The following is a 13,910-nucleotide window of genomic DNA, read 5'->3' on the forward strand; positions in this document are numbered from 1 at the left end:
ATGTCACCCCTCACCCTTCATTAAACTAGACATAGCCAATTCCAGCAACCGTTCGCTATCATCATCTCCCCTGTCTTCCTAGGAGGAAGCGTCTTCCTGCTCCTCCAAGCTGAGATTCTCCAGGAAGTGTGTTGACTTCCAGCAGCCTGGGAAAGAGTTAAAGCGCCACATTTTCCAGCCAGCGCCCGAGCAGCCCGCGCGGGGTGGGGCCGCTCCAAATGAAACCGCTTTGAAAGCGAGCTAAGGAGCCAGCGCGAACTCCCATCAGGCGCGGGGGAGGGAGGGAGGGAGGGGAAGATGGAACCCAACACTCAAAAACTCCATCCCCAGGTATTCCCCTGCGACGCGGCTGCGAGCCCCCACCCGCTGGGCGGGCCGGCGTGCGCGCGTGTATAAATATACATCTCAGACTTTTGCTTTTCCAAGTTGTAAACACCCGCGATGGGTGCCAAGAAAAAAAAAGGAGAGGGAGGGAGGGAGAGGGAGAGGAGAGGAGAGGAGAGGAGAGCGGGCAAGGAGGGAAGCGATTTGGCAGCTGCTCAAAGAGAAAAATGGAGCGCAGGGGACACCCTTGGGTGTTTGACAGATCTCTCCGGCACCGCCGCCTCCACTTCCAGATTCTCCGGAATGTCTGAAAATAAAAGCGTCGCTTCGTCCTAATCCGCTCCCCCCCCCACACACACACACACTGCCGCCCCCCCCCCTACCGCCAGACTGACTGGCCTGCCCCACTTTGGGCAGTGGGCGCCCAGCTGCCCCTCCAAGTCTTGGGACGGGGGGACTCCAGGACACGCACCAGAACTTCAAAAAGGCAGGGAGAGCAACTTGCTGTTGGCCATGAAGGTGCTGTCCAGGACGCCCAGGTTGAACCAGCTGCCCGAGGCACCCGGGAAGATCTTGATGAGCATCTTCTCATGTAGTCTCCCTCAGATATTCCCCTAGAGTTTCTGGTTCGCTCCTCTATACATACACATGCAGGCGTACTCATATCCTTAAAAAAAAACAATGAAAGGGAACTTCAAAGTTTCCTCCTCATCTGGTGTTCATAATGAGTTTCCAAGTCAAGACAAAGAGCCACAAACTGGAGGGCTTCCCCAGTTCCCGAGAAAGTGAACTCTCTCTCTCTCAAGATCAGAAGCGAAGAAGGCGGCTGCTATAAATGTTTCCGAGATACAACCACGCACGTTCCCCTCCCATCCAAAGAGCGCGGGGTGGGAGTGGGGAAGTGGGGAGTGGGGAAGCGAGGGAATGGCTTCGTTCCTCGTATCCCTCTTCCCCAATGCCCGTAACCCCCCCCCCCTTTTGCAACTCTGGACTTCCAAAGCAGGAAACTAAAAGTTGGAAAATTCGGTTCGAATCCACCACGCAATTCCGCCTACGCAGCAAACAGCGCCCCCTAGCAGGATGCCCCTCGGATCCACTCGTGCTCAGGGCCCACGAGCGATGTAATCAACGCAGTCCTCTGCATTTACAACCCCACCCACGTCGACGCTCTTCAGAAAACGAGCCCGTTACCGCAATTCCTACCCTCACCCCACCCCAGCCCGTACTGACCAGCCCTAAGGGTCGATCGGCGACAAGTCCACCTACATTGGAGGCTGGCCGGCTGGGGCCACCCGAAGGGATCCAAGCCCAAGGAAAACGGACTGATGCTCGATTTCCGTAGCATGCAAGCGCTCCGGTTAGTGACATCGTAGAGCTGTCGCGGCGTGACGGCGAACGCCTCCATGCAGTCGTACATCTTCCCCCTCGGGAATCCGCTTCCCGTGGAAAGAAAGAGGCGAGGGAGAAGGAGGAGGATGCGGTGGCGAAAATATGGTGATGCTGCTGCTGATGCTGCTAATGGTGCGCTGGCGATCCAGGAAGAAAAGGAAATGTTCGCCGCCCTCCCGGAGAGGCCGCGGGAGGGGGAAGAGGAGGAATCCCTCGGGCTGATATCAAACGAGTCCGCTGGCACTCGCACACCACCTTCTCCACGTCCCGCGGGTAACGCGCGTCCCGCGTGAAGTTGGGAGCTGAGAAGTCCCGGCTTTCCGGTCGCTTCAGCTCGCTCGCTTGAAGAAGCTTTTCCCTTGCCGCGAAAGCGGCTAAGAGGACTCCCCGGTTGGGGGGGTGGGGCTTCGGAGCGAAAGGGGCTGGACCATGTGGGCCCGATACGCAAAATCTGACTACACACAACAGCCACATACTGGAGCGCAGCACGCCGAGGAGGACCTAGGAAACGCGCCCAAACAGTGATTTGGCAAGCACGCAACAAGGAACAATAGGCGAGCGCGCGCGCACACACGTAGACGGGGCTGTTGTTGGCTGCCGTGTGTGTGTGTGTGTGTGTGTGAGTTTGGTTTGGGTTTAACCCCCCCCCCTTTTCTGTTACTGCTTCTCTTTCCCAAGCCGCACCCACGATGGCACTCAGAAATCAGCCAGAAGAAGATTGCGAAGTTTAGCAAACGTACCAGCTGATACGCGTATTTACTCGGAAGAGAGTTCCGCGGAATTGAGGGTTGAGTAAACACGCGTGCATTCGGGAGGCAAGGCTTGATACGAGCGCCCACCGAGGGAACACCACATGTATAATCCAAGAGGAGCCGGCCCTATCATTAGTCTGAGTTCAGTAAACCTATAAAACAAACCGATTGGGGGATAAGGTGGAGAGCGGGGGATTAAGTGCGGCATGATACAGCCTGGCCTGACCTCCCAAATTAGTTCTCTATTTCCATTGTGTGCTGGAAGGTGCTGCCCTATTATGAAGGTTGAGTAACTTTGAAAGTTGATCCCAGGGAAGTTTTCGCCTTGCTACAAATAGCTACTTTTTGCATGCCTGCCTCTGCCAGCAAAATGTATTGACTGAAAAAGGGCCCACAGCTCCTGTGTTCGCAGGGGGGGAGAATGGCTGAATAGAAGCCCTAATAGTAAGCCTGCCCTGAAAGGTGAGAGGGAAAATAGGTGCCTTTCCTTTATCATCCCCTAAGAAGCTTGGCAAAAGTTGTGAGCGGAGAAGTAATACAGGAAACTGCACTGGAGCTCACACAGAATAAATGCAGTGTAGCACATCGGCAACTCAGAGTTGGGCATAGGTGGTACAGATAGTCCTCGACTTACAGCAGTTCATTTAGTGACCATTCAAAGTTACAACGGCACTGGGAAAAGTGATTTATGACCATTTTTTTCACACTTAGATCAGTGCAGCATCCCCGTGGTCACATGGATCAAAACTCAGAGGCTTGGCAACTGGTTTGTATTTATGGCAGGCGCAGTGTCCCAGGGTCATCTGTGATCACCTTCTGTGACCTCCTGACAAGCAAAGTCAATGGGGAAGCCAGATTCATTTAACAAGTGCAGTAATTCATCTAACAGCTGTGGCAAGAAAGGTCGTAAAATGAGGCAAAATGCACTTAATGACTGTCTCACTTAGCAATGGAAATGTTGGGCTCCATTTTGGTCGTAGGTCGAGGACTACCTGTAATGATCCTGGAATATCTTTGTAGGAAGGGGCTTTGGATCCATCCCATGCATAGCTGGAATCAACTTTTAAGGAGGATCATTGCAAATAACACAGAGCATTCAGCAGAGTACTTGAAATGAATGTCTATTCTGCTCATTGTGTCTTAATTCTCATCACAGAGAACCCCAGCAGATAAATTCCTCGTGGCCAAATCACAGCATAGAAAGCAGTTTCTTCTCTTCCCATGTCCACGTAGTTATGTGGAACAGGAATTTAGTTCTGAAATCGCTTAATTCTAAAATCAAGGGATGGGATTTTGGAAAGCTACCCAAATAATTAGTCTTTTGTACATATATATAAAAAAATAAACCAACTCTGAATTCAAAACATATCTTGCTGCTTTTGTATGCATAATCAGGATAGTTAAAGAGATAAATATTTCCACATTGCAAATGCATGTTTTATTGACTTAAAAAAAACATAGTGAGTACAATATCTGGGCATAGCAGAGGAATCTGAATTTAATTAATAGAACTAAAACTGTGTGATATTGATTTATGTGACTGCTACATTCCCATGTCACAGCACAGAGCAAATACATTCTTTACCACATTCAGATGTAGTCTCCCCCCCCCCCGCTTTTTTTTCTCTCTCTCTCCCAGCCAGTCTCTCAAATCGTTTTAAGAAATTTTGTAATGGTGCAGGATACATTCACACATCTATAAGCTGGCCATGTGGCAAGTGAACTAACTGGAGTAATGACTTTTTCACATACAAAATCCCTTCTGGATCTAATTTGTCCCTACAGATGGGACCAGAGCTTGATATGCAGAAATCAACAAATGAAACATTTCAAAATTATTGACTAGCATCCACCTATAGACAGATACCCCTGCCTGTCAAGGGTAACACTTTTGCCCTCAATAAAGCCATTTAGCTTTTTCCACCCTGTTTCACACATTACCTAAAAAGGTAAAGGTAAAGGTTCCCCCGCACATGCGTGCTAGTCGTTTCCAACTCTAGGGGCCGGTGCTCATCTCCGTTTCATAGCCGAAGAGCCAGCGCTTGTCCGAGGACGTCTCCGTGGTCATGTGGCCAGCATGACTAGCACGGAATGCTGTTACCTTCCCACCGTAGTGGTCCCTATTTTTCTACTTGCATTTTGATGTGCTTTCGAACTGCTAGGTGGGCAGAAGCTGGGACGAGTAACAGGCACTCACTCTGCTACGCGGCACTCGGGATTCGACCCGCCAAACTGCCAACCTTCCGATCGACAAGTTCAGCGTCCTAACCCACTGAGCCACCACGTCCCTTCACACATTACCTACAGCATGGTTATAGGGAGAGTGGTGCAATGGATAAGATAATGGACGAACTGAGGAGGCTCAGGTTCAACTCCATCCTCAGCAGTGGAAAGTCATCAGGCTAATTAATCTCTCAGCCCAATGCACCATATGTGACTCCTATGAAGAAAATGGAATACCATGTACACTGCTTCAGGATGCTGGAGGAACGGTGGGGTAATCAGATATAAAGTCTTTCAAAAAGTCTTTGATAATGTCCCTCATCCAAGATTTCTCAGTAAGACATGGAAAAGAAGGGGAGGGGGTTCTCATGTGGATACGTTGCTGGCTAAAGGATACAAAGCAAGGAGAAGGAGTAAATTGACCTTGCTCACAAAGGATGGAATTTGTGGAGCCTTCCTACAATTGGTGCATTTATATCAAGACTTGACCTGGAATTGGGCGGAATAGTCAAATTGACTGGTAACATTCAATTGTTCAGAGGGACTGCAAAAACCCCATTAGAGAAATGGGCATCAAAATGTCAGATGTCATTTGACATGAACAAGTGTAAAAGTAGTGAGCATTGGTGCCAAAAATCCTTATATCAACTACTGGGATCAGAGCTAGCAGTGATTGATGAGAAGAGATCTTGGAGAAATGGTAAACAATTGACTGAAGGTGTGGACACTGTATATGTCCATCTCTGTGGAAGAGGCCAACAGCATATTAGGGACAATGAGTAGTATTGAAAAAGGGATGCCAATATTATAAATGCTTTTACAAAAGTCAACAGAACAAGTGCATCTGGAATATTGTATGCACTTCTGTCACTATACCTCAAGAAAACTTTCAGAGGAGAACAACTAAGATGATCAAGGGGCAAGTGACTTCGCTATGAGGAAAACTTGCAACGTTTTTAGTTTTTAAAGCTTTTTAGTCTAGAAAGGGGGCAAACAAGAGGAGATGAGGTATATAAAATTATGTGTGGTATGGATAAGCTACTTTCCCTTCCCAAAATATAATACCAGAGGTCACCCAATGAAACTGCAGGAAGGAAGAAATGGGACAGGCAAAAGGAAATATTTTTGTAACCAAACTTTGGAATTTGCCACCACAAGATGTGGTACTGACTACCAGCTTGGCTGGCTTCAAAAATGAGTTGGACCAATTCAGTCATGGGGATCAATGGCTATTAGCCTTGATGACAGTGTGACACCCTCTGAAGGCCATCTGCTGGGAGATAATGGGTTTCCTTGTGCAGCTGATTGGCCACTGTGAGGACAGGCTCCAATCCAGCAGTGCATTACAAATAATAAATAAATGGTTTAGTTAGCCATCACACAATTGGATTGGTTTATAGAACATACTGAACCACAAACCATTAATTACAAACTACAATAACTGGTTTATACAAGCCAACACCAAATACCCACATGGTTTAGTGCATAATCTGTTTCTTTCTCCCCAGCACCTGCAAAAGTGGTAAAAAATATTGTTGAGCTAAATACAATTATATTTGGTATGCAGACTTTTGAAAGGCTTTTCGTCATGTAAAAGGAAGCAAATTAATTAGGTAAACTTGTTTTATGTTTGCCACTTATATTAATCATTAATAATGTGTCCTCCCAAGCTTTTTTCAGCCCTGAGTCTACAAATAGGACCCTCAATGCACAAACACTTTGCTCTGACCCTTACTTTTTCTGCAAATCTCATTCCAAATTTCATGCCAGTCTTGATCAAGTAAGTGATGTGACAGCAGAACCATACGGAATAACTTAGAAAATTTATGGACCTGGCAACTTTCTTCAGCAACAATTTTGAACAAAACTCAGTTTTGCTGTATCAAAATAAAACTCTGCAAAGATACAAATATGCAGCCCTAAATTATTTGGCAGCCATGGTAGCCAGGTAATCTTCACTGGAAAGAAATATTCTGAGGGTATTGATTGGCTGATAAAATAACGATGGGCACATACCTCCTACACTGCCTTATAAAACACTGGCACATCCTCTAGAATCTTATAATGAATGATCTAGTCACATGAATACACCTCCCCAAAAGGGAGAGAGGAAAACATAATAAAGTATATCCATCCACAGTGGTCCTGTGGCCCTTTAAGCAGAAAAATTAGAAATTGTTTTAGAATGTGAAAGATTGATAGAAGATTCTTTAAATCTTGATGAGATCAATCCCACTGAAGGTTGCAAACTACAAATGTGGAATGGGGCTGGGAGAAATTGTCCATAAGGTCAACCTGAGCCAGCTGTCAATTAATTTACTTTAGATACATTTATATAGAGATCTAAAAGGGATGCGGTGGCTCAGTGGGTTAGGACGCTGAGCTTGTCGATCAGAAGGTCGGCAGTTTGGCGGGTCGAATCCCAAGTACCGCGTAGCAGAGTGAGCGCCTGTTACTCGTCCCAGCATCTGCCAACCTAGCAGTTCGAAAGCACGTAAAAAATGCAAGTAGAAAAATAGGGACCACTAAGGTGGGAAGGTAACAGCGTTCCATGTGCCTTTGGCATCTAGTCATGCCGGCCACATGACCACGGAGACATCCTCAGACAAACGCTGGCTTTTCGGCTTTGAAATGGAGATGAGCACCGGCCCCTAGAGTTGGAAATGACTAGCACACATGTGCAGGGGAACCTTTACCTTTACTTTTATATAGAGATCTAATGATGATAACTTTATTGTCACTTTGAATGTACACCAATCGGCATACATCAAAATGAAATTTCACTGCATACAGCTCTCAATGGGTCACCACCTCTGATATATACTCCTTGTTCGAGGCCCGCTCAAATTTCACATTGTTTATTTTAGTCTCTAGGGAGTGAACAATGGCAAACAGGACAGATGGAAATGGGGCTCCATGTGGATTAGCCCTCAAATTCGCTTGTATTCTGACAACCTCACCTTCTTTCCTTTTTCTGATCCTGACTCTTCCACCTTTTCCTTAAAGAGGCCTTGCTTCTTTTCGCCCCTGGAGCACGCTGCCGCCTCCACCAACTCCTCCAAAAGCCTCTCTCTCTTCCTCTGGGCCTGCCGACAGCCTCATCCAGTTCCTTCGCTCCATAAGCTCCAGGTCCTCTCCTCCTCTGCCTCCTCTGGAAACAGCCCTGATTTGCAATACAATCCATCACTGGGCCAGCAGTCAGATCTTGCTGCTGGTAGAACAAATTCAAACAGCGCCAACGACTTTTAACGGTCTCACCAACAGTTCCAAAACAACTAGCAACTCGCCAGGCCAGCAAAGATTGTCGGTCGTATGTCTTATGTTACCTTAGTTCCACCATGTTGCTCAAACACATTAAAATCTTCCTGATCATGTGGCCTATAGCCCTTACTATCCCTCCCAAAACTATTCGCCTTCAAGAGCCAATGCAGCCGCAGCCATTCCAGGCGCCGCCATCTAGCTCTCTTGGAAAAGGCTTTGATGCTGAAACAGACAGAAAGAAAGAGAAGAAGAGGATGACCAGCAGCAAGTCCATAGTCAGTTGCAGTGTTGACAAATGCATCATTGGGAGACCTAAAGGATTAGCCTGGGAACAGATCCTCCTGGGGAAAAAATGGTCTATGTGGCTGGCACATAGACAGTCAGTCAGTCAGTCAGTCAATTCCTCTTTGGAATTTACCGACTGTGCAGTGAAATAACCCAACCACTAAATCTGAGCATAGCAAAAGCAGCTCAATTCTCCATCAGGTGCAGCTTCAGGCAATTATACGTTCTGCGTTGAGATACATGTCTTCAGCCTCTTTAGTTAATCCCCGTGGTCAGTGTGGCACTTGCTCTCACAGCTCCCAATTGGTATGGCATTCCCAGACTATGTCCCACAACAGACCCAAAGGTTCTTTTTCCAAACGGCAACTGGGCCTTCTTAGTATTTTTCTTTGAAAATGTTTCACTTCTCATCCAAGAAGCTCCTGCCAGAACAGAAGAAGTTTGCTGGATGAGAAGCTAACAAAAACAAAAAACCAAGAAAGTCCAGTTGCCTTTTGAAAAAAACACCTTTGGGAAAACCATGACCTAGATGATTGAGAATATCCAGATACCTGTCCCACAACAGTCTCTGATCCCGTCCAGTTAATTGGCTATCTGCTTTTCGATGGAGTAAATCTCTGACGTTGTTCAGAAAAATGTTTTATTTCTCCTCTCGAATGGCTGAAACGGTGAAACCTGCCCCCTCCCCAGAGGCTAGAATAAATTGGCTCATTTATGCACACACACACACACACACACACACACACACACACACACACACGGCTGCTAAGATCTTTTCACCCTCCTCTCTCTTTCTGTCTTGTTTCCACTAAATGGGCCAATATATACATGCTTGCTAGTTGTGCTGGAGAAGGCCTACATTCGTTCCTCCCTCTGTCTTGGCTGAGTTAGGCTTCTTCCCTGCCTCCCCCAGCCCCTATGCCAAAATTAAATTCCTTTGTCCCTTGCTGAGTTTGGGCAAACCAACATCAGGTTTCCCCACTAACTAAACTGGGTTAAACCCGCCCCTCCCCCCCAGATAATCTCGACTCTCTCTGTGTTGGTTGGGCTAGGCTCTGTGCCAGTGGTTAGCCAGACCAGGCCAGGCTGTTCCACCTCCCGCTCCGGCGGCCTCTCCCTTTCCTTCCAGCTCAAGGGCCGAGCAAGCGAGCGTCAGCCGAGCCAGCGGGATGAACTCCGCAAGAACCCCCTTTGGGTGCAGTAACCTCTATATGACCCAGCTCCATGGCAGCCCTTCCCTTCCCTTCCCTTCTCTGCAGGCCCTTGCTTTTTCCTTTGGCTCAGCTTTTCCACAGGCTCCTTCTATCCCGCAGCCTTCAGTTCTTCAACGATGCCCGTCTTCTGCCACCCGTCCCCTCGCCATCGCTTTGGCAACAAGTCAGTTTTGAGCCCTTCTTTTCAAACGTAACTTAAAAGCAGCCGACAACGGCTGCATTTTATTTAGCCTTTGTAGCAAAAGGCTTCAGATTTGCATGCTAGGTATTCACAGACGCAGCGGAGCAGTAACCTCAAGTATTTCTCCTCTCCTTCAGCTTTCATTCCACCTATGCTCTTACACTGAGTGTAGTCCATGAAAGGGGAGGGAGGGGGAAGTTAAAGATCTACGAAGACTTGAAACAGCACAAATCTAAAGGTTTCGGCATGCTACGCTATCAAGGCCAGAAAGAAAATCCTCTGGATTTGCCACAAAACAGACTGAGATTCTTACTATCTACCAGCAAGATTAATTGGTTGGGGCAGTGGGAAGGAACCCCTGCCCCATGTGCTTTGCCCCCTCCAACTCCTACGTCTATCTTTCCCAACTGTGTGGAATGCAGCCCACTGAATCACAATCCCCTTTCACATACAATGAAACCCTGCTCTGCACCCCATTTAGGCTTTCCCCCAAAACTAATACCGCATGCCAGCATTCACCATGGATAGTTTTAAATTGCAGATTCAATAATCTCCTCCTCCCAATATTTAAAGGGGGGGGGAATCAAAAAGCTCCCCACCCATGCAAGAATCAATCCCGGACCCTTAATAACCAAGGAAGTGCAGATACAAGGGAGACCTTAGTTTTAAAGGACACTAGTCAGTTCAATTGACTTAGTAAATAACAACTCGGGGAGCTTCTCCTGAGCACACAGGAGCATTTCCCGCCACCCCACCCTCCCTAAAAATGTCTCCAGCCTGTACTGACATAAGACTCTGCCCTGCAGCTGCTCCCCCTTTCTCTGCCTTGTGGCTTTTCGTTGCCGAGTAGAGACTCCGACCGAGGAAGGTTTCTTCCTTGCATCCCTTTGGCTGCTCTGCAGAGATCAGAAAGGTTCCAATTAGCCTGATCCGCCTGCCCACTAATTCAAACCAGAAGTTGCTTTGCACGGTCTCTGCTCTGTGGCTGAACTGTGCTGGAGTCTCTCTGCATAAAAGGCACTCCCTCCCTTGCGCCCTTCTCCCCTTCCCCGTTGCCCCCATCTTGAAACCTATCTCCAGAGGGGAAGGGAGAAGGAGGGCAGGGGGGGAAAAGTATCTTTCACCAAGGTCTGGTCTGAAATGTCTTCCTGAACTTTGCAGTGCCCTTGCTTTCTTTTTCTTCTTCTTGGTTTTACACTCCTGGGTGTGTGTGTGTGTGTTGCCCCTACCTGCAACTTTCAGTTAAAAAAAAAGAAAAAAGAAGAAGTCTTCCCAGGTTAAGGTTATCTTTTGGATCAGTCTCCTGTGTCATTTCCCCCCACATACACCCCCTCATCATCTACATAAATTAACGAAGGGAGTGGAATTATATAGCCAACCCTCAACCACAAATTAGGTAGACTGGTATCTTTTCAAGTATGGGAAGCATAAGGAAGTCGTCTGATTGCATTAGAACCATTCAAAGGCCAAAACCAAACATGCCTTATTATTATCTTACAGAGACAGAAAGGAGAGTTATATTGAAAAAGGAGATACTAAATACAAGCCTTTTTTAAAAAAAAATTTGGACAGTCTTATTGTGGACTACAATTCTTCAGATGCCTGGAATTCTGTCTTGATATGCATATGGATGAAGACATGCCCATGAAAAATAATAACAGAACAAAATGGTCAGAGAAAAAAATAAATAAACGTAACTTAATTCCATTAGAAGACCTGCGAACTCATCTTGAAACATTCAGAAATTGGATGAATCAGGAATAAGCATAATTATAAATCTGTAACAACCCAGAATCAAAAGGTCCGGGAGAAAAAGCCTTTTAGAGCAAAAGATGTTAAGATGTTTAGAAGATTGCCATTATTCTATACCCCAGAAGTGAAGATTGTGCAAATGTTGCTGTAGTGTAACTTCAAAAAGCTCCAGTCAGCTTGATTAGGGGGTGAAGAACCTTGGGAATTGTAGTTCAACCCTGAGGTCCAGATTTTTTCCCCCTTCAAAATGATAATTTGAGGGCATCAATCTTCCGGTAAATGAGTCCTGAATATATTACTGAAAGGATGAGCAGTCTACTTCATTAGATTCACAAATTGAACACATAAAGCTGACTTATCCAAAGGCCTTCGAATTCAGTGCAGCATACTGTGACTAGTTACGAATATCCATATTCTTACATAAGAATGCTTGTTCGCCCTGGTGACACCTTTTAATCCAGCCTCCCCAATCCAACACCTTCCAGATGTGTTGGATTGCAATCCCTCTATGTCCAGCCAGAATTCTGGTGGCTGTTTTCCAATAAATGTAGAGGGTGCCAGGCTGAGGAAGAGGGAGATTCAGTAGAGATACCTCAGACCAAACCAATGTCTAGATATATTTACAGCACATGCAGAAGAAGCATTATGGTGTAGACTGCCTCCTTCTAACTCTAATTATAATGGTGGGCATGCATACATTGAAATAAACGAGCGACTAAACCAAGACACTAATGCAAAAATAATGAGTAATCCTTTCCCCAAACAAGAACAAAAACATAACAAAACCCCAAACCATCATTTTAAAGGCGGACCTCTGGAGAAATATGCATATGACTTTGCCACCTAATACAATAGGAGATCTCACAGTATACATCTGGTCTTCTAGTTCATGGATCAGTTGACTGGGTGGCTATGTTTCCACAAGTACAATACAGTTTTTGGATACCATCACAAATACTCAACACACTGTCCCTCCCAGCAGATGCAACGAATGCTTGAAGATGAATCCATGCTGTGTATGAACACAGCGGAGTGACCCTGGGCTGGAAGCCAGATACTTCTAATGTAACAGTTACATTTCCAATGGCTGTGTGAATGGAAAGTCAATCAGTGTAGCTTAGATACCACATTTTTCTGAGATTGTTGGCTACCTGGCAATCTACTGCAGAGAGAGAGGGGGGGGGGGCTGAACCCTCTTCTTACTGTTGGGAATAGAGTGGGATTGGAGCAGGAATTCTTGCACTAGATACAAAGCATATCTGTGATTTGGCTGAGCAGAAAGGAAAGTGGGAATGAAAAACATCTTCTACTTTCTTCCATGAAGCCATGGAAATGGGGAGGGAAAGAAAGAATAACGTAACTTTTTTTAAAAAATGCATAATTTTTGTAATTCCTGAACCAGAAATTTGGGAGACAACCTGGGCAAAAAAGGGTCTAAAAATATAAGAACTTTTGTCTTCTACTCTAGCCAGAGAAGCGGGATTTGCTGAGGCTAGGATTTCAGGTTAAATAGGAATTCTATTTAACACAATACTAGTGACAGCCTTGTCTCTACAAGAGTGGCTGCCTGGCTCCTTGCAATTTTCTGTCTTTGTTCTAACTGGGGCTATGGTCTTCTCAAAGCAGCAGGTCCATAGTCTGGAGGCTCTCACAACTTCTACTGGGACAACAGATCAAAGCTGTGGCCAGGAGACAATTAGCTCCAGCCAGTATCTCAAAAGGACATCTTTGAAATGAGATTTGCTAGCCTGTAGTCACGTATGCTTTCATCACTCACATTTTGACTACTACTGTAAGATGCTCTACTTGGACATGACTTCAGTTTGGTGCAGGTAGTCCTCGACTTACGACCACCATTGAGCCCAAAATTTCTGTTCTTAAGTGAGACATTTGTTAAGTGAGTTTTGTCCCATTTTACAACCTTTCTTGCCCCAGTTGTTAAGTGAATCACTGCAGCTGATTTGTTGGTTACACGGTTGTTAAGTGAATCTGGCTTCCCCATTGATTTTGCTTGTCAAAAGGTTGCAAAAGGGGATCACGTGACCTTGGGACACAGCAATGGTCAAAAGTATGAGTCAGTGGCCAAGCATCTGAATTTTGATCACGTGATCATGGGGATGCTACAAAGGTTGTAAGTGTGAAAAACGGCCGTAAGGCACTTTTTTCCAGTGCCATTGTAACTTTGAATGGTCACTAAATGAACTGTTGTAAGTCGAGGACTACCTGTACTCAATATGCTAATTGGTAAAAACTAGTTCGGCAGGCCAACGCTCCTCATCTGGTCACTGCACTGCTTTTCTATAACTTTCTGAGTACAATTCAAAGTGCTGGTTATCCATCTTGGCGCAGGCCCTAGTTACTTAGGGACCGTCTACTCCAGGTAGAATTTGCCTGTTCTGTATGTCTGATTCAGAAAAATGTACTTTATGAAGGTAAAAGGGTATAGTAGAAGGAACCCAGTGCACGTCTTGCAGAATAGTCTCCACCACACCTGTTCCTGATAGCAATGGGTTCTCTTTCATTGACCTT

At 46.1% G+C, this 13,910-nt stretch overlaps 1 protein-coding gene across 3 annotated transcripts in view; it reads right to left on the reverse strand.

Annotated features, from left to right (window-relative positions):
* The window catches only part of RARG (retinoic acid receptor gamma), a 140,416-nt gene that overhangs the window by 48,906 nt on the left and 77,600 nt on the right, over positions 1-13,910 (reverse strand). The window contains exon 1 of one of the 3 annotated variants that reach the window (XM_081319918.1): positions 1,591-2,035. The exons of the other annotated variants lie outside the window; for them this stretch is intronic. Coding sequence (XP_081176044.1) covers positions 1,591-1,741 — 151 coding nt within the window. The 5' untranslated portion in view covers positions 1,742-2,035. Of the gene's footprint in view, positions 1-1,590; positions 2,036-13,910 lie in introns of those variants that run through there. 3 annotated transcript variants of the gene reach the window in all.

This window comes from Vipera berus, assembly GCF_964194415.1.
Source record: "Vipera berus genome assembly, chromosome: 2".
NCBI lineage: Eukaryota > Metazoa > Chordata > Lepidosauria > Squamata > Viperidae > Vipera > Vipera berus.